Genomic DNA, 24,780 nt, shown 5'->3' with positions numbered 1-24,780 from the left:
GAAAGAGAGAAAGAGAGAAAGAGAGAAAGAGAGAAAGAGAGAAAGAGGGAGGGAGGGAGGGAGGGAAGAGAAGGAAAAGAAAAGGAAAGGAAAAAGAAAGAAAAGAATATGGCAACTAATAGATATAAATAGGTATCATAGTTATCCATTTATTCCCTACGTGATTATGACTCTGAATCTCTCACATGTTCCTCCTTTCACTTGTATGTACTCTCATTTCCAACTTATTTATGATAGAATCCTTTTTCTATAACCAAAACCTCCTTTCTATATGGCAATATCATCTCATTTCTTTTCATTTAGTTGCTACAGGTTATGCAACCACTTCTAGCAATATCATTATTACCACTATATTCAACCTCAAATTTCTTTCAAATACGAGGGCTGTCTCAAGCTGCATACTTTTGCTGTTCCTTTCTATCTGCCGAAAATGCATGAGTCTCTAGCTATAAACTTTGTAATTTTTTTCATTTAGCAAATACAAATGTTTTGCCTTTCTTCTAGAGCTTTATAAAGATCATCCCCAGCAAATTCTAATATAAAATAAAATGTGTGTGTGCGTGTGTGCACGCGCGCGCACGCGCACACACACACACACACACACACACACACACACACGGAACATCTTGAAAGGAGGATCCAACTGTTAAAGGCTTCAAGATCATCTCAACTTCATAGATATAGATAGGTCCTAGCAACAACCAACATGTTGACATTTAAATTTCTTTTGAATCAAAACAAAACTTTATTGGTCATACTGACATTGAAAGGAAATAATTCCAGTAGATGAGAAGGCAGATAGCATGTAATATTCTGAATTACTATGAGGCACTACAAAATGTTCTTAGAAGAAAGGCATTATAGTGTGCTCCTATGACTCCCAAAGGTTAACAGGTTGGGAACTGACAATATGAGCCTGGGAACAACACTCAGCACATTAACCTGGATTTATGTGTCCTATCATTAAGAGGCAATTCCAGTGATCAAGGGTCTAATAAGCCATCACATAACTATGAAACCATAAACACCCTCAGTAGAGATATGCAAAGGCTTAGCATCCAGATCCAAGTCTTTAAAAATCACATGTTGGATGAATGAAACATCATTTCTATAAATGTGATTCTTAGAACACTTGATCCCAACATTTTCCTTGGTCAAATAAGTTTGGGAATACTGGAGATTATAAAAGCACATTAGCATAGTAAAAACTCCAACTGACTATACAGAGATTTTATATAGTTTTAACATTTCCCAAATTTATTTGACTAGAAAACATTTTTTGGCATATGGTATTTGTTCACAAATTTCAGGATTCCCCCAACTAAAGAATATCTTAAGCCAGGATAAATTTAGTTACAAGGTACAATACAATACATGGAATATAACCTATGCAATTTAATTTAAAAACACTACCAGTTTCAAATACAAATATACCCCAAAATGTTTGTATAACTTTATAGCTATCACAACCACTAAAGGAGATTTCTTCCATAAAAATTGCCTTCATTCCACAAGCCATGTTGACTTAGACATATTATTTTTAGATACTTTGTAAATTAGGTTCTAAATGAATGATGAAATACAGAAGAGCTTTCTTAAGTTGTAATTAAAATAGAACTATTATTTTTCCTTTACAGAAAGAATGGTTTTATATATTTTCCTTAAGAGAGTATGATTTGCTTTAATTTTGAGGTATTTAAGTTTTTAAATAGCATCAATAAGTTGAATGTACTAATTATTTGAAGTTATTTAATAATGTCATCCAATTATAATTTCAGTTAGCAAAGAACACAGGCCCAGGTATCAGCTTGCCTGATGGATGAATCCTGTTTGTGCCACTGAGAAGCTTTGTGACCATCAGACAACCTAATTTTTCTCTACTTCACTTTCTCTGAGGTGTAAAATTATAAACATATTGATTGCAATGATACTTATTAAACACTTCTCATATGTTTAATATATATTTAGGTACATTGACCCATTTGATCTTACAGTCTTCATGGGATGCTATGAGACGAGCATTAGTATTATTCCCACTTAAAGGTGATGAATGTAAGGCATACAAAAGTTAGCTAACTAGTCCACTAGTTCACACAGCTAGAAGTTGCAGAGCCCGATTCCAGTTGAGGCAGTTTATACACACTATATGTAAAGCTTGTTATAAATATTATTTCCCTCTGCAGTCAAATGTTTGGAGCTATGACAGGTAGCATAAACACTCTAGTATATGAGACTGACTAAAATCAACATAAGAATTTTTCTTCTTGAAGGTGGCTAAACAAATTGATAAACTGAAAATACTCCTTAAGCAAATATAATACGATGAGCAGTCCTTTGCTGCCCCAACAGGGCAGGACATGTCAGCTATGAACAGTAACTGAAAATAACATATGACAGAAAACTGAAACTTAGAGAGAAAGTATAGATAGGACCAATTACACCCCTGCAATTTCTCCAACCTTTATCATTATAAAACTTAATCATGGAAAGATGTGGGCTAAGCATTAGGCAAAAACAGAGGTTGTTAGCATATGTATTGTACCACAGTGCTTTGGACTTGGGACAGTATTTGTAGGGAGACTTGGGTTGGAACTGACTTGGGAGAAAAGAGCAAAGCATCAACACCTCTTCAAGTAACACCTTGAATATATTCCCTTTCCAGTACTGCCATATCTATCTGGCTTCAGAACTACAAAAATAAATTTTTTAAAACAAATTCAAACAAAAGCATATGAGCTGTGGAGGCTGCGTGGCATATATTTTGCTTTCATTTATACTCAGTACTAAACCCCTTGTGTAATTGGTAAACTTGTAAATTTTAAGGAAGATTTGTATATTTATCCCTCATATTTTAAAATAAAATTAGCTTTATATATAAGTTAACCATGTCTGACACCAAGGAAAAGATCAGAGGAAATTTGTAATTTCCTAGAATTAGTTCCTTGATGTGATACAGTCAAACTTGAACAATAAAGCTCGTCAATCCTTCTCTTCCTGTATTAAGACAAATATATATCTAAAAACTTTTGTAAAAAGTAGTAGCAAGCAAACTGGAGTTACTTTCTCAGATACAGTAAAACACTGTGTCTGTCAAAGGTTACTCACATGAATAAAATGTTTCTTGGACTAATTATTCCACCTCCAGAACAGCTAGGCTAAAACTTCCAGGTCCCCCACCCCGGGACACTCAATCAGGGATCGCGATGTGAGCCTGGGACGAACCAAGGGGCATCCCCGAGCCGAGGTCACTCTAGAACTGAAGGTAGGAGGTGCAGGCCAGCAGCCGGAATTGGTCCAAGGGCTATGAGTTGGAAATAAAACAAAATAAAACAAAACCTTAACTGTTTTAGGACGGACTTTCAAAAGAGGCCCTTATTCGCGGCGACGTCGCCTCAAAGAGCTTTCCATGACGCATGTAGGCCGCGCCGGGCTCTCATCAGCGGGCGGGCCAAATGGGCGCCGGCACTATGAAGGCGTCTGCCTTGGCGCCCTGTAGCTACTCACAGCCCACATCCACCCCGGCAGGGGAGCACCGCCTCCCTGCTGCCCAGCTAGCTGCCCAGCCTGCCCCGCAGACCTCTTTCGCCAGCCACCACCCAACGTCCCATAGCTTCGCTAACCGAGACCAACCCGGGCGTCTACCAGGTGCTGCTAGGGGGTCACCGCCTCTGAGCCTCAGGCTCCTCCCCTGTGGAACCCGCGCCGCTAGGCCAGGGCTGGGCGGAGCGTCAAGCGCAGGGCTAGTAAGGCTGCGTCTGAGCACCGGGTTGGACAAGCGGCTGTGCGCCCCAACGGACGTGAGTGGAAAGAAGATGGCGGTGCAGGTGGTGCAAGCTGTGCAAGCGGTTCATCTTGAGTCTGACGCTTTCCTAGTTTGTCTCAACCATGCTCTGAGCACAGAAAAGGAGGAGGTGATGGGTCTATGTATAGGGGAGGTGAGTAGGTCGGCCAACTTGGCTGAAATACCGCTGATCAGTACCCAGTGGTTCTTGAGGCGGCTGGGAGGCCATAGAAATGTGATCCTTTGAGTTTTTTAATGCTGTCGCGGGGGTACTTTTCCTCTGGCGCTCTGATCCATGCTTATGTCCCTGTAAACCCTCAGCGGTCTGCATGAACTCACGGGGATGGGGTTATCATACCATTGATCAAAACTGCAAACCAGGCCAGAAACACATTCTGGTATGAGTTTTCGAGGTATAGGAAACAAGTTGCCCACAGTTACAGCCTTGTGTCTCGCCACCAGTTTTTCCTATGAGAAGCAGAGCTATCTATCACTTAAAGCATTTTTAAAGTACAGCAAAGAACGCAAAACAGAAGGGTTTCATGGACTCCAAAGTCTGTTGTGGTTAAATGTTACAGATATTTGAAAGTAGATGAGGAAATACAGTGTACCTTTAAAGTACTCAGAAGTCTCCAGTCTTACTGTTGTGTGTGAACACATGGCCTAATTTTCATGTAAATCTGCATCCCTATAACTAAATAAATGTGTCATTAATGTTTTCTGCTCTTTCCTACTCTAGTTGAATGATGACATAAGGTAAGACTATATTTGTTTACATCATATTATAATCTCTAAACTGATTCTTAGTGAAGAATTACAGCAACTTTGGTAACAGTGTTTATATGTTTTTATCTTAATATTAACAGTATAGAGATCCCTCACTATAATCTGAGTTCTACCACGATCCTAAAGATTCATTTTAACCTTATATCATAGCATAATTTTTATTTAAATTATATATCTCCTATGTGGAAAATCTGACTGGAGGAACCAACATCATAAGTGAATATGTAGAAGTTCTTATACATAGAATTTTGTTGGAGCTCCAGGAGCCTAATTGGTTGTCGCATGATAGTTAAATGAATAGAATTTTATTGACTGTAATAAAACCAGGTTGTTAAAAATGACTATCAATATACTTGGCATTTGGTTATATTGCTTTCCATTTTCGTGCTTTATGTCTTTTATATCTCTCTTCCCTGAAACACCAGGGACAGGCCACTAACTTTCCTTGTGGCAGATAATGTCTACATATTGAGAAGCTTTTCCCTTGTTGACCCATCACCCATCTAAATCATCAGTGGATTTCTGTCCCACCCCTGTGAACCCTGCAGATCCTAGAGGTTCCTAGTAGCTTGAAATCTTGAGAAATGGGAGTCCCTGTTGTTTAAACTATAAAGCATAGCTTATTGTTTATCAAGCCTCCTCCTTTAAACCTGGAGTCTACTCTGTTCCCGTTTCTTCCTCTTCTGTTTCAGCTAAGGTTACATTGCAAAAACTGTTTATCTTATTTTTCCTTGACTCCCTTTTCTATTCTAAACTCCAATTCCTCTCTTTTCTAATCTATCTCCAATAGGAGTGACTCCAAATTTACATATACTGGAACTGAAATGCGCACAGTTCCAGAAAAGGTATGTATGATAAAATTCTGCATGATCAAAATTTGTGGTTGGGGAGAAATTTCTGTAGTCTGTTTGATGACTTCAGCCAGAATATTAATCCACTTTGTAATTATGCAGTATGGATTTTTCCATACTAAAATCAGTTGAAAAATCTCGTTAGAATGGAACCTAGTTAGTTTCTGTTCTTTGTAGTAACTTTACTTGATCAACAGGAACAATCTGATCAACATTACTCTTTTCTTCTTGCAGTTGCTGGCTGTTTTCAAGCCTAAGTCCTAAGACTTAAAATTGGTTCATATTTCTTGTTACCTCTTTACCCAATCCTCAATAGTCTATTTATACTTTGTATAGGCAATCTATCCATGGTGTTGTGATTTTTAGGCCACCCTGGCTTTTCTCCTGAGTGTTCACTCCCACACCAGTTTTCCTGCCATTCTCTAGGCTAATTGTATAAAATTAGTTAGATTTTCCTTAAATATATTAGAGCCCAAGGATTCTGTAAAGTAGAGTAAAAATAATTGTTTCTTATCCTTTCTCCAAGCTACTAGGCAAAGCATCTACTTACTATCTTCATTTATTATATACAAATTCCTTCACTATAACCTCTAAGCCTCTTTTCTTCCTGTATTAAAGTTTTCTAGAGGAACAGAAGCTATAGAGTTGAGATCTCTTTCTTACAAAAGGGAATTTATAGGATTTATTACCCATTTGGGGCCTGAGTGGTCCAAAATTGGCTTTCTGCTTACTGAAGAGTAGAATAACTCCATACAGGCTAAACCGAGAAGCTGAAAGTCTCAGTTCAAGGAGGATAAATGCTGCAGCTCCACTGCGGGCCTGGAAACTCCCAGGAGTTTAGCTGGTGTGTATCTTCACTGGATGGCTGAATGCTATGGGGTCTGGTGGCCATTGGTGATGGATACAGTGCTACACACACTAGCTCAGGAAGGATGGAGCTAACCTGCCCTGGCAGGTTTGCTCTTCTCTTTCTTTAATTCCACTTGGACTCCCAGACTATTGCATGGAGAATCCATATCCAGGGGGAGGGACTCTCCTGCTACTCTCCTGCAAATCAATCCTCTTTGAAAATGCACTCACAGGCACACCAGCAGTGAGTGTCCTTAATCTTACTCTAGAAACCACTCAGCCCAACCAAATTGACAACAGATTAACCATAACACTTCTCCTTTGTATTAGGCTACAAATATTGTACTTAAGTCACTCTCATTTTTAAAAAGGAACAAAAACCTACTTATTAATTTTATATATCCCTTTGGTCACTACTCTTTTGTAAACTTTCTCCCCTTGATTTTAGCACGTTTGTGTGCTAATATTTATAGCTCTTATTAGCATTATAAAAATAGCAGCTTATAAAAATCCAATCTGATGATCTTTTTATTTGGAATTTCAGTTATTTTTAGTAGTTACTAATTTATATATGAATTTCAATTGCCATTTTCTTGCTTTCTATTAATCTACCTTTTGTCTTAAATTACTCTTTTTCTCTTTTCTTACCTTTTGTGTTGTCCAAATATATTTTATTATTCTATTTTGGCCCTCCATTTATTAGTTATGATAGTCTTTTATTTTTTAGTGGTTATTCTACATATTTCAATATTTGTTAAATGTAATACAACTATTTTTACTGTTTTTCCAATAATACAATTTTTTAATATCTTAATAAACTCACTGTAAGCTGAAAATATCATACACCCAGGTGTATAATACACCTAAAGTACCAAACATCCTAGCATACCATGCATTATCAATTGTTCATCTTCATGATTGCATGGCTCACTAAAAACAGCTTAACATTGCAAAAATGTATTAGGTTACATGTTTATCACCAGCCCAGGAAAAGATTCAAATTTAAAGTATAATTTCTATCGAATATATACCACTTCCCCATCAATGTAAAGCTGAAAAATTCTTGGTTAAATAATTATAAGTTGGAGAATATTCATGATAAAATTTTAGAACATTTGTTATGTTAATTTATACCCTCTACTTTTTGGATTATTGTCATACCTTTTAATTACATATATAGGTATATATTATATAAAATATATAGCATATATATAAAAGCTTTATTTAACATTGTTACTACTGTCTTGTACACTATATATTCATTGTATTTATACAAATATTTTTTATTGCACTTACTTTTTTTTATTTTCTGGAATTGCCTTTCTTTCTGAAGAACTGTAGCATTTCTGGTTTTTATAATTCCCTCCATTGGATATCTGAATGTGTCTTTTGTTTTGTCTGCAGTTTAAAGGATACATTCTTTGACTATAGAATTCCTGGTTTGCCTCTATTTTATTTTAGTATTCTAAAATGTAATCTTTAGGATTTCATAGTTTCTGATGAAAAGTCAGTTATTTGTCTTGTTATTCTTTGAGAGGTTATGTATGCATCTGTCTTTGTTCTTAATTTTATTTTATATCTGCTTTATGCTGCCACACATTGTACTAGTTACTGGTGAGAAAGCATAATGAAATATGTTCTCTGTTCCTGAGAAGCTTGCATTCTAATAGAGGAGAAAAGTGTGAAAATAATTATGACACAATGTGTATTCTAGCAAAAATAAGTGCATAGTGATTATGAAAGGATATATATGCAGGAGAAAATGATTTTTATATTTATAATATGATCAGAAACTTAATATGAAAGTGCTTACAGAGTATTTGTGAAAATATTTACACAGAAGGGAGAATGTGTGAAAAGCCACTGAACCATAAAGTAGGTACATATGATTTATATAAACTCCAAGTAATACAATAATACAAAAGCATAACAACCTTCTGAAGATACAAGCTCTGTAGAGCTATCTGTGTTGTGTTTTCAACAAATTATAAAGCCAGGTGTGGTCATCACACTTGTAATCTCAGCACTAAAGAGGTTAGAGCAGAAGGATTATTGTGAATTTTAGTCTAATCTAAGCTACAAAGTAAGTTACAGATCACCCTAGGCTATCGGCTGAGACCTTGCCAAACAATAACAAAAAGAACAGATTATTCGTGAGCAACATTTTATTAAAATTTTTTAAAAGAATAGTCAGTATTTTTTCATGCAATGGTACCTTGTCTTGATTTTTGTCTCTTCAGGATAGTTTAATCTTACCTTAAATGGTAACTATTCTTTTAACTAAATTCACACTTTCTTTAATAAGTAACTACAGCAAAAAGGTGAAAATAAAGTTAATATAAGGGTATATTTCATTTAGATCTAATATGAAAAGTATTATTTCAATATATATTCAATATTTAAGAAATATTGAGATATTTCACATTCTTCCCAACCCCCCTTTTAGTAAGACTTTTAAAAATTTATTTATTTATTTATTTATTTATTTATTTATTTTATGTGAGTACACTGTAGTAATCTTCAGACACACCAGAAGAGGGCATCATATCCCATTACAGATGGCTGTGAGCCACCATGTGCTTGCTGAGAATTGAATTGGGACCTCTGGAAGAGCAGCCAGTGCTTTTAACCACTGAGCCATCTCTCTAGCCCCTAATAAGCCTTTTAATCACAGTGGGTATTACATTCATGGCTCATTTATAAATTAGACTTGACATATTTTAAGAGCTGTGCCTAATGGCTTCTATATTGTACAGTAGGGTGATCATAGCTTACTTCAAAAACTTGCTTTCAGATTTCATCTTTGTCCTATCACTTCTGACATTGAAAGCCACTCCTCACTACTACCTAAAACTTGAACCATTTCAACTGCTCTTTATGTCTTCTGTCTTCTCCCTTTTACTCTACAATAGTCTAAATGTGGGCACCCCTCTTGATTTAGGGCCCAGGCCTCTGATCCCACTCTCCATATCTTTTTTGTTACCTTATGAAAGTTTTGTTGATGATTCTCAACTGATTCTGATTGAGCCTAAGCTACAATACTTCTTTTAAAAATTGCCATATTTAATTTTCTTTCTTCCACTTCATCCTGTAAGCTACTGCATGATATTACAACTTTGTACATTTTTTCATTGCCTCTTCTTATCCTTACTGTTTGCCATTCCACCTCAAACTCTGAGCATCTCTCAAACATTATACTCACACTGTACCTCTTCTGTAGTTCATATACCTATTTGGCAACTATAGAAATACTATATATCCATACACAGCAATCAACAAATATATACATTTGCCTACATTCTCTATGGATAATTTTTTCTAATTAGTCTTCTCAGTTCTTCTAGCACCAATTGTCTCCATTATTTTAGTGAAGTTTCATGTATAATACTTTCCTTTCCTTTTGAACTCTGTTTTATAGTCCTTCATATGATAATGCATTTTGTACAATTTAGATGAATATTCAAAGAGTATATTCTTGATCTAAATACTCTAAAATATATATATCTTGATTGGGATATAGTACATTTAAAACATTTATTTACTGGGAAAAGCGATGTATACCTATAACTCTAGCACTTGGGAAACAGAGGTAGGAGGATTGGGAGTTCAAGCCCTGTTCAAGCTGGAGAGACGGCTTAGGGGTTAAGAGCACTGACTGCTCTCCCAGAGGTCCTGAGTTCCATTCCCAGCAACCACATGGTGGCTCGCAACCATCTGTAATGGGGTCTGATGCCCTCTTCTGGTGTATCTGAAGACAGTGACAGTGTACTCACATACATAAAATAAATAAATAAATCTAAAAAAATAAAAAGGGAGTTCAAGCCCATCCCAAACTATATAGCAAGTTGGAGGCCCACATGGACTACATGAAACTCTGTCTCAAAAATACAAAAATAAATAAATAAATAAATAAACCAAACATTGCATTCATAAGAAAAGCATCAGTCTTTGAAAGTGAAATTTCCTACTGCTACTTTAATAAAATGTAATCCTATAATTATAGGAAATTGGGGAAGGAAATGGACAAAGACAGGAAGTAACCATTTCTGTGGATTTTCCTTTAGATGGATACCATCAGAATTGTTCATATCCATTCTGTCATCATCTTGCGGCGTTCTGACAAGAGAAAGGACCGTGTAGAAATTTCTCCAGAGCAGCTGTCTGCAGCCTCAACAGAGGCAGAAATATCCTTAATAACACAGGAAATGATTTGTAGGCTCTGGGCCACACCATTGTAATTGCTGTAGACTTACTTGAGTTGCTTTCATAAATTTTCTCCCTGGTAAATATTCCCCCATCTTCATATTTACCCTTTAGATCTAATTATTTGGAAAAATCATCTCTCCCCCTGCCCCTAATATTTGTGCATGTATTCAAGTATTGTTTCTTAAACATTTTCTACCTTTAAAAAATTTACTTTACAGAGTTACAAAGTAGCAAGTTTTTATATATTTTCCTACATTCTTGCTTTCAGTGGACTCCCCTTATTCATTCTGTTCCATCATCTCCCTGCTTCCTCACCCTGCTGCCCACTTAAATCTGTTCTAAGTATTTTCTGTCTGCTTACACAATGTGTTCTATTACTCATTCCATTCTGCTTTCTTAAAGCCTTATTCCTACCCCTCATGGGCCTCTTTGTGGTTTCCTCATGTCTACACACATTTATTTCCATGAAAAAATACATATATAAAAGTTAAAAACTAGGATCCAAATATGAAAAGGAACATATGCTGTTTGTCTTTCTGGGTCTTGGTTGCCTCATTCAATATAATGTTTTCTAACTCTGTTTACTTACAAATCCTAAGAGCTCGATAATGTTTTTGTTGTGTGTTTGTACCATATTTTAATTAATTGAAGGCATCTAGGCTACTTTCATTTCCTTGTTGTTGTGAATAACGCAGCAATGAACATGAGTGTGCTAGTATCTCAGTAATAGGCTATGGAATCCTGGAAATGGTATATCTGTGTCTTATTGAAGTTATATTTGAGTTGTATATTTCAGGACCTTTCATACTGATTTCCATTATCATGGTACCTGTTTACACTTCCACCAATAATAGTTCCTTTCCTCTATAGCCTTTCTAGTATTTGTTGTCATTTGTTTTCATTTTAAATTAAGATTTATTTTATTTATATGAATGTTTTGCTTGAATGTACGCATTTGTATCATATATGTAGCTTGTGTCTTCAGAGGTCAGAAGTCATTAGATAGATCCCCTGGAACTGGAGTTATAGGTAAATGGCTGTAAGTCACCACATAGGTTCTGGGAACTGAACCTGGTCCTCTTCAAGAGCAACAAATTATCTTAACCACTGAGCCATCTATCCAGATGCGTTGTTTACTTGATGATAGCCATTCTGACTGGATTATGAGTTCTGGGCATGGAATGCAAGACCTTCCACTTACAAAGCAAGTAATTTGTGAACTGAGCCATCTCCTCATCCCAGGTTAATCAGAAATTTCATTTCTTCCTGTTTCTTTTATTGGAAGAAATAAAAGTTTTGGATGGTCCTGCTCATAAATGTCCATAGGTCTTAGGGTAAAACACAATTAACAGCGAGCTTTATAAGCAGTCCCCTTTGTCTCCCATCATACTTCTTACATATTGACTCTCCATTACTTCTTACCCTTCCAGTTTTTCTAATTTCTGGGTTGTTTACTATCTTATCCTTGAAAAGATTAGTTTATGAAACTTTCCCTCAGAACATGCAATTTGGAGAACTTAACACATAATTCCATGCTAAAGATAACCAAAGAATGATTTATTTTCCTGTAGTCCGAATTTCATACCTTATCTATAGCAAGTTGAACTTACATCAATGCCTCTGGTGGTTTATTGTTCCACCAGACTAAGTCAGTCTTGTCCTGGCTCTATCCGTGCATAAGACTGGAGAAAATGAATTTTAAAATACTTTTTGTACCTTTTTATTTGGGGGTTTTTAAGAGGAGGTCTTATTCTGTCTGGTCTGGCCTCTACTTGAGTACTGGGATTGCAGGTATCAGCCAACAGACATCACACCTAGCTCTTTTGTATACTTTTCAAAGTTTACACTGTGCATGTACACTATCTATATTTTAAATGTACATTTTTTGTTATCTATAGGTCCATTTTATAATAAATTGTTAATATTGAATTTAACATTTCTATGTTAATAATTCATTGTAATTCAGTAACAAAATACTCATTTTGTATCATCAGTATCTGTTTTTTTTTTTTTCAAGACCGGCTTTCTCTGTGTAGTTCTGGGTGTCCTGGAACTCTCTTTGCAGACCAGGCTGGCCTTGAACTCAAATCTACCTGCACCTGCCTCCAAGTGCTGGGATTAAAGGCACGCGCCACCACCAGTCCGCCAGTCTATTCTTATTACTTAGAGTACAGTCTTCCAGTCAGTCAGAAAATACAGAAGCAATGATGTTACTTTCTTCTTCCTGTGTCTAGATTTTGAGAATTAAAATTTTTATATACATTTAAAGTATTTTGTTGGTATCACATAGAGATTTTCTTTATAGAGTTTAAGTTTTATGTTTTATAATACTTTGAAATATGAATAAGATATAGAATGTTCTAGATTGTATATAATCTTTTAAAAACACTTTTTGGGGGCTGAAGAGATGGCTTAGTGGTTAAAAGCACTGACTGTTCTTCCAGAGGTCCTGAGTTCAATTCCCACCAACCACATGGTGGCTCACAACCATCTGTAATGGGATCTGATGCCCTTTTCTGGTGTTTCTGAAGATAGCCACAGTGTACTCACGTACATAAAATAAATAAATCTTTTAAAAAAAACTACTTCTCTTTTTCAAAGATTATGGATTGGTTATATATAAAAATATATTCCCTTACTAGTCATATAATATTTCAATATTAAAGTATATTTATGCTTTGTGTGTTTATATTATTTTGAACCAATTTTTAGCTTATAATTATTAGCTTATAATTCATTTACACAAATTTCTCAAATATTTAAGAAATTAGACAAACTAGTCATGAAAAATGCTACTATAGTTTTTTTTTTAAAAAGCTCTGTTTGTTTTTAAGTGTATGGGTGTTTTGCCTGCATGTATATATGCCACATGTATGCCTAAGGTCCAAGGAGGCCTAGAAGAGGGCATCAAATTCCCCTGGAATTGGAGTTTATGAACCTAGGTCCTCTGGAAGAGCAGCCAGACATCTCCTCAATACCCCCTATAGATTTTTTATCAACCATGAAATCTGTTCCTTTAGGACAGTGGTAGCTTTTTAATCTTGGTAATACTATCACTGCTGCTTTCTTAGCCTGGTGTAGCAGTCAATCATTAAAGGGTTTCTGAATACACAGTAGTTGTTCTGCTGTATCAGTTGTAGCATTGAACTTGATGGCATTGGTATTCATTATTTCTGGATATTTAAATTGCAGGGCCATCTTATTAGCAACTTCTACAAATTTTGGTAGAGTATAAAGCTTCTTATGCCAATAAAATATAATTTACTTCATTTTACATCATGGTGATATTTGTAATACAATAATCTTAAATATATATTTTATTATTTTATATGTGGGTATGTATACCACATGTGAATAAAGGTGCCTAAACTGTCCAGAAGGGACATTGGATCCCTTAGAGCTGAGTTACAGGCAGTTTTGAATTGCCTGATATGGATGATGGGAACTAAACCCACAGCTTCTGCAAGTATAGTATAGACTCTTAACCACTAAGCCATCTCTCCAGCCCCCCTGTGTAGCAACTCTCACCAGAAAGTACAAGCTTTAATTGCCAATCAAAATCCCATATTAGGATGGAAGAATTATCAACAGTTTCTTCTAACATGGCCTACTTGATTTCATCTTCCTTGCCTTTTGATTTTTACATGGTTATTTATTGAAGGAATTAATTCGAGGATTCAACTGTTTCAATTGTTGAGATACTTCTTCATCACATATATTTTTACCAAAAAAAACTTTGAAAAATGTCCTAACATTTTCTGTAATATGCACATATATACACATTCTACTGAATCCTAAATCTCTATAGAAAGCAAATGCTATCAGTTACTTTAGAAAGATTCAAACAAGCTGGTTGTCAGTCAGCTACTACAAGGTTCCATGTCTGTATGAAGCTGGGGCCTCAGTGATATGACAGACCCCCAAATGTGATACTTCATCTATACAATTCTTCTGTGTTTCACTATTGCTAATGTGCCCAGCAAAATAGAGTTATGATGGCACATGACTGTAGTCCCAGTAATTACAAGGTAGAGGCCAGCCTGGGGTATATAGTGAGACTGTTTAAAAAATAAAATAGTTTCATTTCTTTCAACTTTAATTTTGTTTTTATTTGTTTATTTATTTTTAAGACAGGTCTCACTATAGCTCTGGCTACCTTGGAACACACATTTGTTTGTTTGGTTTTTTTTAATGAGTAAACTTGTTTTTTTCTTGTTGATGGTTTTTGTTTTTTATCTTTTTGAGACAAGGTCTCACTATGTAACTCTTGTTGGCCTGAAACTCACTGTGTAGACCAGGTTGGTTTCAAACTCAGAGATCCATCTGCCTCTGTGATAAAAGATGTGCACCATTATATACAGTTTAAATTAGGTTTTCATTTTTAAGAGCCAAAGATATTTTTACAAAATTTTTTGGTTATTTCATTTGTTTTTCTATTGGTTTGATAATCTTTTTTCAGTAATATAGATATTTTATATATTATGAAAATTATCTTTCTATAAGAAGGGTGGTGTTTTTCCTATTTAATTAGGGTAAGTATATATGTGTTCTCTAATATAACTGTTGTTCTTTTTATATTAATTTATTAATCCTGATTGCCCTTTAAATTTATAAAAATTCTGTGTCTGAAATCTTTATAAATCCATTAGAATTTACAAATATAATACAGAGAAAGTCTTTGTAACCTTGACCTATTTTATCTGTAGGCTCTATCTTACAAAATTATGACATAAAAAGAAAACAGGAAATTGACAGTGATAGAATACTTATAGTTCTGTGCTATTTGTCACATGATATATATAACCACTGAAATAATCAACTTTCAAAACTGGGGACCAACAAGATAGTTCCATGTGTAAAGATGCTTCCCACAGAAGCCTAGTGACCTGAATTCTATCCTTAGAACCCACTTAAAGGTAGAATAAATCATACACACAATAATAATAAAAGTTTAAAAGATATAAAACTATTTTCTCATTCTACCTTTTCATACCCAACTTTTTCCTGCCACAACTAATCCTTGACAATCACAAATGTGTTCATCTCCTCTGTACCTTACATTTTCTACTGCTTTTCGTATTCCTGACAATGTGGGGTCTGATGTCCTTATCCTCTGGGTTTTTCTATATTGCTATATAGATCTATGAGCTCACTTCTAGGATGATGTCAAGCAACTTGGAGAGCATCTGAGCCTTTTCATGGTGAACTATGTGGAACAGAATAACTGAGTATAGGAGATTTTCCTCACTTCTAAGGCAGGACCCTTCTAAGCACTCTGTCCCCTGACTCCTAAAGATGAGACTCTTTACCCTGGCAGGGTATGGATAGGGGGAAACAGCTGCTGGTTCCCATCCTGCTTCCCAGGGCCGTGCAGTTACTTAGCATCATTCTCATAAGGGGCAGTTACTTTTTCTTAGACCTGAGATTCTTCTCTCATACTTTTGTTTCTCTGTGCCCTGTGGAGTACTCAAGTGTGACCCATAGGACATATCTAGGGTTCTGTCCCTTTGAAGATGTTCTCTGCTCTAAAAGCCACCAAATTTAATGACTCACTTAAGCCCACCTGGCTTGACTTCAGTTTTTCTTCCATATTCTTGTGTAGTCTGGAAGTCATCTCACAGGCTTACTTTGTTTCCCATCTGTAGAACATTGTCATTCTGTATATTTTTAAAACAAACAAATAATTGCCCATATAAAATTCTTATAGTTATGAAAAGGCTATTTATTATTGAGATTACTTATAGTCAAGTGGAAACTAGTTCATTCTCAAACAGGTAATGGCTAAGTACATGACTATACTTCACCTTTATAGTTACAATTTGTCAAGCACTTACTGGGAGCCAGACACAGAGCTAAACATCTTACACAGAGTGCCACATCTACTCTTCACTGCCATGTGACTCATTCTTCTCAGTCCATAACTAAAGAGGTAGGCTAAAAGAATAAGCAAAATTTTCTTGTCATTTGAACATTAAAAACATTTAAGTGAGGTGTAGTGAGTCCACCTGAAATTTCAGCATGTAGCAAGCAGAGGCAGGAGGATTGCAAATTCGAGACCTGCCTAGCCTACATAGTGAGATCCTAGCTCAAAAACTGTTGTATTGGTCCTCAGACTTAATTATATAAAATGTAGTGTGTGGGGGATGTGCATGTGCACACCACTCATATATACACAATTGTGTGTGTGTGTGTGTGTGTGTGTGTGTGTGTGTGTGTTGCCTGCGTGTATGTCTGTGCTATATGTGTGCCTGGTGCCCATGAAGGCTAGAAAAGGGTGTTAGATCTCTTGGAACTGAAGTTACAGATGGTTGTGAGCTGCTGGGAATCAAACCTCAGTTCTCTGAAAAAGTAGCCAGTGGTCTTCTCCAGCCCCTGAGTATGTTTTTCTCTTAATATTTTTATTTTTAAAAATTAGCATATAATTGGTTTTCTTTATTGCACTTTAAAACAATTTATTTCGGTTGCTCTTTCCCCTTCCCCCAATATTCCTGTACCCTCAGTTAGCCTTTTTGTTTTCATACCTTACATGTTTTATTACCCTTCATATACCCTTCCTTGGCACCTCATTTCCCCTTTTGTGGTCCCACTTCTAGTTCTATGACCTGTATCCACATATACACAGAATGGGAGAAAATCTTTGTTGGCTATACTTCAGATAAGCAGTTAATATCTGGAATGTATACAAAAATTAAATACCAGAAAACTCAACCAATCAATGAACTAAGTAGACAGTACTTTCTTTTAAAAAATTAAATCACTTTATTCTAATTAACTCATAAACCTCTCCAAGTAGTTTAAGCTAGCCACTCAAACAATTGCCCAGTCCCCAACGTTATACATCTCAATACAATTAGAATGGCCATTTTGGACCAGTGGCACTTCACTTAGGGTCTTTCACTTTCTTTATCAATTACATTTTTTAATGTGTATGGGTGTTTTGCTTGCATGTATATTTATGCACCATGTGCATACAATGTCATGGAGGCCAGAAGAAGGCATCAAATCTCCTAGACAGTGGAGTTACAAATGGCTGTTAGCCTACATGTGGGTGATGGGAATTGAATCCAGGTTCTCTGCAAGACCAGACAGTGCTTTTAACCTCTTCAGTCCCTCAATTATGTTTTTATTCATACAGCATTAAATTCTCTTTCATGACTCGTGTTCTCAAAAGAAGAAACCTCTGTAGGTACTTGTGCACATACATACATGCAAGTAGTTCATAAAATAAACAGATCTTATTTTATAAAAGAAACATGACCAGCCAATAAATATTTTTAAAGTGTTTAATATATAGCCATCAAGGATATGTAAATCAAAATTATGTGGTACACTCATTTAAGTCAAAATGTCAATCATTGGTTATATTTTAATATAGGTATTTTGTAGGAAAACTAGGCAGAATTTTACAGGATAGGAGAAACTGAACTGTGATTCATAAAGCACAGTTATAGTTATTAAGTAGCAAAAGGATAATTTTATGGTTGGGGTTCACTACAACACGAGGAACTGTATTAAAGAGTTCCATCATTAGAAAAGTTGAGGACCACTGGACATGTACACATGCACACTTTTAAAATATTTCTTTACCAAAAGTGCGAGTAGACAGAGAAGACAGAAAATTCTCAAGTTGAAAATATAAAAGAATTCTGAAGATTGAAACAAGCTTCTTTGCAGAGAATGGAAAGAGTTGAATGAGCAAACATTTGCACAATTAGAATAAGACAATGTAATGGAAATATGAATTATATTTAAAGAAAAGACTGACTTTAAGGAATAACATTGGAAGTTCTGAGTATGAGCCTTATTTCACCCTTAATTATGTATTTTGACCCTTTATAATAAGCATAAAGATTTTTTATTTTGAAAATACCTTGACAAACACACAGGTTGGCTGAACTAACAGGTCGTTCCATGAGAGTTGTTGGCTGGTATCATTCCCACCCTCATATAACTGTTTGGCCTTCACATGTTGGTAAGTGTTTATTTCTCTCACATGAATATCATTTCTTCTTCATTACAGATCATGGTCATCAAAAGGCTTTTCTTCTAAGAAATTTTTTTGCCACTTCCAAAGCCTATCTTCTAGTCTAGAGGAAATTATCAAGTTTTGGGGGAAGTTGTTTTCAATTGTTTTTTCTATGCTACATTTCATAGTAGGGCCACTCAGGCTAAGCAGCTTAGAGTTACTACTTAATATCAAACTTTTCATAATATTTCTTTAATTTGGCAAAATATGCTCTGACATTCATATTATTACAATATATCCCTATTTTGCCTGTGGAATAGGAATGTTGACATGATAATTAATAGACATTACTGTTATCTTTGGATAAAATCTGTTAAATAAGGTTCCTCCCCACCCCCTTTAGATAGGGCTTCTCTGTGTAGCCTTGGTTGTCCTGGAACATACTTTATAGACCAGGCTGGCCTGGAACTGAAAGATCTACCTGTTTCTGCCTCTAGAGTGCTGGGATTAAAGGTGTGTGCCACTAAACCCAGCTCATTTAACAGAATGCTTTTATTTATATTTCAGATGTTCGTACACAAGCTATGTACCAAATGATGGATCAAGGCTTTGTAGGACTTATTTTTTCCTGTTTCATAGAAGACAAAAACACAAAGGTAGTATATGTATAAGTGTATGCATACACAGATTGTGTGTGTGTGTGTGTGTGTGTGTGCACAAAGTAGATGCAGAATAGAGAAAAATCTCTTTAAAATTTTAATAGAATGGAGTTTTTAATTAGAAGGGTTATTGAGGCAAGATCAGAAGAAGATAAGGAAGCAAGTCTTGAGTATTTCTTGGGGGAAGATCATCCCTAGCTGAAGAAATAGCCAGTGCAAGCACCCTAAACATTGAAGAACATTGAGGAAATTGGTGTGGCTGTAGTAGGGAGAGGAAGACTATGACAATGTATTCCAACTTGCCTCACTCTTAATTTTTATAGTTATATTCCAATACATTCTTCTTTGGTTATCCTTAAAGAGGCCCAAAATGTAATGGGAACTAGTTTTTGTAAGGCTTTTACTTTGTCTCTAAGTTGGGAAACCACTAGAGGGTGACTTTATGTCTTAATAGAATCATTCCTATGGACTGGACAGGATTGGAGTGGGAAGGGTGAAATTAATGGCATCAGAGAAACCAGTTAGGAAGATATTGGCAGTAATCCAGACAATTTGACCTTTAATGAATAGAGTTTTGACCATGGTGTGGAAAAGATATGTGAGTGTGCTAATAATGACTATGTACCATAAATTCATTCTCTTCCAGAAACACTAGAATTAAATATCTGGAACTTTAAAACTTTTTGAAATGCTTTTGGTTTTATCACCACTTAATTTGTTCATTTTCATCATAAATAGTGAGTGAGGTTAATCGCTTTCCTGGAACTCATATTTGTTAATAATTCTGTCTCCTAAGCAGATGTTTGGTTGTGACTTATTGCTGGTCTTTCAAACTTTTATCAAACAAAATATATGAAGAAGAAAAAAACAGAAAATTCCCTCTGGGAGCAAACCCGGGGATATCCCAGTGGTAGCAGCTGCAATAAATTTTTCCTGGCCTCTTGAAGAGATACATCCATTCCTTTGTAACCTGCTGTTCTCTCTATGGCATTTGAAATCATTTCCTATTTTTTATCCCTAACTTTCAAGCCTCCCTTGGTTTCATCTCCTATCACTAGATAGGAGAGAAAGAAGGGTAGAAGAAAGGTAGAGAAAGAAGGGGGAAGAGAGAGATCCCTAATCTTATTTCTTCTTGTATCTTTGCTTATAGCTGGTCTTTGATACTTTGTGGGTATTTCTTTTTTATCCTTTATCTTCCCCCGCCTCCAGTTTTACCCCCTATCATTATATAGTAGAGAAAGAAGGATAGAGGGTGGAGAGAGAGATTTCTGAATCTAATTTCTTTCTTGTTATTCCTTTTTTGAGCACAACTACTACAAGCAACCCCCTACCTACTCCCTGAATGACCAGCCACCACCAGTCACACCCATCAGGGCTCCAGCATTTATATGCTCTCTGAAAGTTCCCAGAATTCCAAATGCCACACAATTGCAGAATACTCTCCGCAGCTGACAAAACCATGCCTCTACTAGAGCATGAGGCAAATTGTAGTCAGCTGCTGTGAAGCAGCCCTATAACCCCACACCTGGGATTAAAATGAAAACATATTCTTATAATATTTCTGTGTTTTTTTAAAGAAACCAAAATTCCAGAATTCTCCCTACAACTTGTATTGACTGTGTATATGATCCTTCTCACAAAAATTGATTTATTGTAACATATCCTATAGTTTTTGGCATCTCTTTTGCCTAACATATCCATAAAAGCTTTTGAGTTTTAGGTTAGAGTATACTAAATTGCTATAAAATGTCCAATACAAAGGTGAATTAATGGTTGAAGATAAATGATAGTCATACTGAGTCAATTATTATACATTGTATTCTATATAATTGTGGACTGAATACTATAATATACTGTGTAAAGATGTCCAGATAGTATGTCTCAAGAAAAAAATTAGTAACAAAAATTAATCCTTTTGTGTATGACATTTCCTTTCTACTTTTTTTTTTTTAATAGACTGGTCGGGTACTCTACACTTGCTTCCAATCTATACAAGCCCAAAAAAGCTCAGAGTAAGTATGACAGAGATGTTATTATTCATTGACTAATGCCCAGTCATAGAATTGATGGTTCTGTTTCATTTAATTTTTCTCATTAGTAAGACACTAATAGTACTCTATTTCTTAACAGCTCTAAGAAAAATTAAAATGTCTTTATCAGTTTGAGTATTATAAAAGTCTAGGAAGCTGGAGTCTATTTAGCAATAACACCATAGTCTTGGGCTATATTTTCCAAACTCTGTTGCACTGCTAGTTTCTAATTCACTGATGTGTTCTAACACAAAAGCCAAATGTTAAGAAATGTAGAGATTTTTACAAATACTTCTCTGTTGCTACATGAACTTATTTTACTGTTGCTAAAGATGGAACCCAGGGCCTCATTAATACTATGCAAACATTTACCATGGAGATGTAACTCTTGCCTTCCTGCCATAAAAGTCTTTTCAGAATTACAGTATTTCATTTAAATGTTTGTATAGATTAATTTTCTCATTAAAACATGGTAATCTATTGCTGGGAATAGTGGTGCATGCCTTTAATCCTAGCACAGAGGAGGCAGAAGCAAGTGGATCTATATATAAAGTCCAGGCCAACTAGGGCTATATAGTGAGATCCTGTCACAAACAAACAAACAAACCAAAAACCAAACAACCCAAACTTTATTGTTATTGTTGTTTTATCTTGCTGTCACAAATGAAGATGATGGTTACTGATACCATCCTACTTCGATTCTCTGAAATGTGGTTACTATTGTTTCTTTTTGTTACTTTTCTAATTTCTAATGAAGTTTGCTTCTTTTTATTTTTTGCTTTGAGACAGGGTCTTGTTATATACTCCAGTCTGAGCGTATGATCCTCCTGCCTATACCCCCTTGTGTTGGTCTTTGCAAATGTGGGCTACCATTCCTAGCTAAAGTTGGCTCTTTTACTGTATTAACAATTTATTGGTATTAGACAATATTGATTTGGCTCTTCATGGTTATTAAATTTTCATAGTTACAAACATCTGTGTTCAAGATTGTAACCATAATCTCATTATATGGGTTTTTTGGTTAATTTTAACAGAAAATAAATTTTATCATTATGATTAGGTAAATGCTATTTCCTCTTCAACTAACTAATGTGAACTAGTATACTGTGATTCTGCTTTTTTTTCTTACATACATTTTTTGTTTTGTTTTGCTTTTTGCTTTTGCAAGAGTTTTTTTTAAATATTTTATTTATTTACATTTCAAATATTATCCCCTGTCTGGTTTCCCCTCCAGAAACCCCCTATCCCATCCCTCCTCCCCCTGCTTCTATGAGGGTGTGCTCCCACCCACACACCCACACCTGTCTCCCCACCCTGGCATTCCCCTACACTGGGGTATCAAGCCTTCACAGGTCCAAGGGCCTCTCCTTCCATTGATGCCTGACAAGGCCATCTTCTGCTACATATCCGATTGGACCCATGAGTCACTCTATGTGTACTCTTTGGTTGGTGATTTAGTCCCTGGGAGCTCTAGGGGTTTGGTTGGTTGATACTGTTGTTCCTCCTATGGGATTGTAAACCCTTCAGCTCCTTAAGTCCTTTCTTTAATTCCTCCATTGGGGACACTGTGCTTAGTCCAATGGTTAGCTGTGAACATCCACCTCTGTATTTGTCAGGCTCCTGTAGAGCCTCTCAAGAGACAGTTACACCATGCTCCTGTCAGCATACACTTCTTGACATCCACAATAGTTTCTGGGATTGGTGACTATATGTGGGATGAATCCCCAGGTGGGGCAGTCTCTGGATGGCCTTTCCTTCAGTCTCTGCTCCACATTTTGTCTTTGTATTTCCTCCTGTGAGTATTTTGTTCCCTCGTCTAAGGACTGAAGCATCCACACTTCGGTCTTCCTTCTACTTGAGCTTCATGTGGTATGTGAATTGTATCTTGGGTATTCTGAGCTTTTGAGCTAATATCCACTTATCAATGAGTGCATACCATGTGTGTTCTTTTGTGGTTAGGTTACCTCACTCACGATATTTTCTACTTCTGTGTATTTGCCTAAGAATTTTATGAATTCATTGTTTTTAATAGCTGAGTAGTACTCTATTGTGTAAATGTACCATATTTTCTGTATCCATTCCTCTGTTGAAGTACATCTGGGTTCTTTACAGCTTCTGACTATTATAAATAAGGCTTCTATGAACATAGTGGAACATATGTCCTTGTTATATGTTGGAGCATCTTCTGGGTATATGCCTAGGAGTAGTATAGCTGGATCCTCAGGTAGTACTATGTCCAATTTTCTGAGAAACTGCCAGACTGATTTCCAGAGTGGTTGTACCAACTTGCAATCCCACCAATAATGGAGGAGTGTTCCTCTTTCCCCACATCCTCACTAGCATCTGCTATAACCTGAGTTTTTGGTCTTAGCCATTCTGACTGATGTGAGGTGGAATCTCAGGTTTGTTTTAATTTGCATTTCCCTGATGACTAAGGTGTTGAATATTTCTTTAGGTGCTTCTTGACTATTCCAGTTTCTTCAGTTGAGAATTCTCTGTTTAGCTCTGTACCACATTTTTTAATAGGGTTATTTGGTTGTCTGGAGTCTAATTTCTTGAGTCCTTTGTATATATTTGATATTTGCCTTTTTAGGATGTAGGATTGGTAAAAATCTTTTCCCAATCTGTTGGTTTCCGTTTTGTCCTATTGACAGTGTCCTTTGCCTTACAGAAGCTTTGCAATTTTATGAGGTCCCTTTTGTCAATTCTTGTTCTTAGAGCATGAGCCATTGGTGTTCTGTTCATGAAATTTTTCCCTGCGCCCATGTGTTCGAGGGTCTTCCCAAGTTTCTCTTCTATTAGTTTCAGTGTATCTGGTTTTATGTGGAGGTCTTTGATCCACTTGGACTTGAGCTTTGTACAAAGAGATAAGAATGCATTGATTTGCATTCTTCTACACACTGACCTCCAGTTGAACCAGCACCACTTGTTGAAAATGCTGTCTTTTTTTCCACAGGATTATTTTAGCTCCATTTTCAAAGATCATATGACCATAGGAGTGTGGGTTGATTTCTGGGTCTTCAATTCTATTCCATTGATCTTCCTGCCTGTCTCTGTACCAATACCATGCAGTTTTTATCACTATTGCTCTGTAATACAGCCTGAGGACAGGGATAGTAAATCCCCCAGAAGTTCTTTTGTCTCGGGTTTTGTTATTCCAAATGAATTTGCAAATGTCTCTTTCTAGCTCTATGAAAAATTGAGTTGGAATTTTGATAGGGATTGCATTGAATCTGTAGATTGCTTTCCACAAGATGGCCATTTAGCAGCAGTCATTAAAAGTCTCCCAACCACAAAAAGCCCAGGACCAGATGGGTTTAGTGCAGAATTCTGTCAGACCTACAAAGAAGACCTAATATCAATACTATTCAAACTATTACACACAATAGAAACAGAAGGAACACTACCCAATTTGTTTATGTAGCCACAATTGTGCTTATACCTAAACTACACAAATACTCAACAAGAAAAGAGAACTTCACACCAATTTTACTTATGAATATTGATGCAAAAATACTGAATAAAATTCTTGCAAACCAAATCCAAGAATTCATCAAAACAATCATCCATCATGATCAAGTAGGCTTCATCCAGGGATGCAGGGATAGTTCAGCATACATAATCCACTATATGTATGTGTATATATATATAT

General features: G+C 35.9%; 3 protein-coding genes across 4 annotated transcripts in view; 1 reads left to right on the top strand and 2 right to left on the bottom strand.

Moving 5' to 3' along the window:
* Cmc4 (C-X9-C motif containing 4) overlaps positions 1-3,436 on the bottom strand; it is a 12,328-nt gene extending 8,892 nt beyond the window's left edge. The window contains exon 1 of one of the 2 annotated variants that reach the window (XM_028785276.1): positions 3,343-3,436. The gene's annotated coding sequence lies outside the window, so the exon portion shown is untranslated. Of the gene's footprint in view, positions 1-3,105; positions 3,219-3,342 lie in introns of those variants that run through there. The other variant, XM_028785275.1, reaches the window with a different exon arrangement.
* Mtcp1 (mature T cell proliferation 1) overlaps positions 1-3,675 on the bottom strand; it is a 6,342-nt gene extending 2,667 nt beyond the window's left edge. Inside the window, exon 1 of the mRNA XM_028785271.1 lies at positions 3,106-3,675. The gene's annotated coding sequence lies outside the window, so the exon portion shown is untranslated. The remainder of the gene's footprint in view (positions 1-3,105) is intronic.
* A 51-nt stretch (positions 3,676-3,726) lies between these two features.
* Brcc3 (BRCA1/BRCA2-containing complex subunit 3) overlaps positions 3,727-24,780 on the top strand; it is a 34,928-nt gene continuing 13,874 nt past the window's right edge. The window contains exons 1-7 of the mRNA XM_028785260.1: positions 3,727-3,935; positions 4,521-4,537; positions 5,358-5,412; positions 10,332-10,451; positions 18,358-18,445; positions 19,007-19,095; positions 21,055-21,110. Coding sequence (XP_028641093.1) covers positions 3,813-3,935; positions 4,521-4,537; positions 5,358-5,412; positions 10,332-10,451; positions 18,358-18,445; positions 19,007-19,095; positions 21,055-21,110 — 548 coding nt within the window. The 5' untranslated portion in view covers positions 3,727-3,812. The remainder of the gene's footprint in view (positions 3,936-4,520; positions 4,538-5,357; positions 5,413-10,331; positions 10,452-18,357; positions 18,446-19,006; positions 19,096-21,054; positions 21,111-24,780) is intronic.

Source organism: Grammomys surdaster, unplaced genomic scaffold, assembly GCF_004785775.1.
Source record: "Grammomys surdaster isolate TR1022 unplaced genomic scaffold, NIH_TR_1.0 125178, whole genome shotgun sequence".
In the NCBI taxonomy this organism is placed as follows: domain Eukaryota; kingdom Metazoa; phylum Chordata; class Mammalia; order Rodentia; family Muridae; genus Grammomys; species Grammomys surdaster.
Note: the sequence above shows the minus strand (reverse complement) of the source record. Positions and strands in the feature narration are given on the sequence as shown.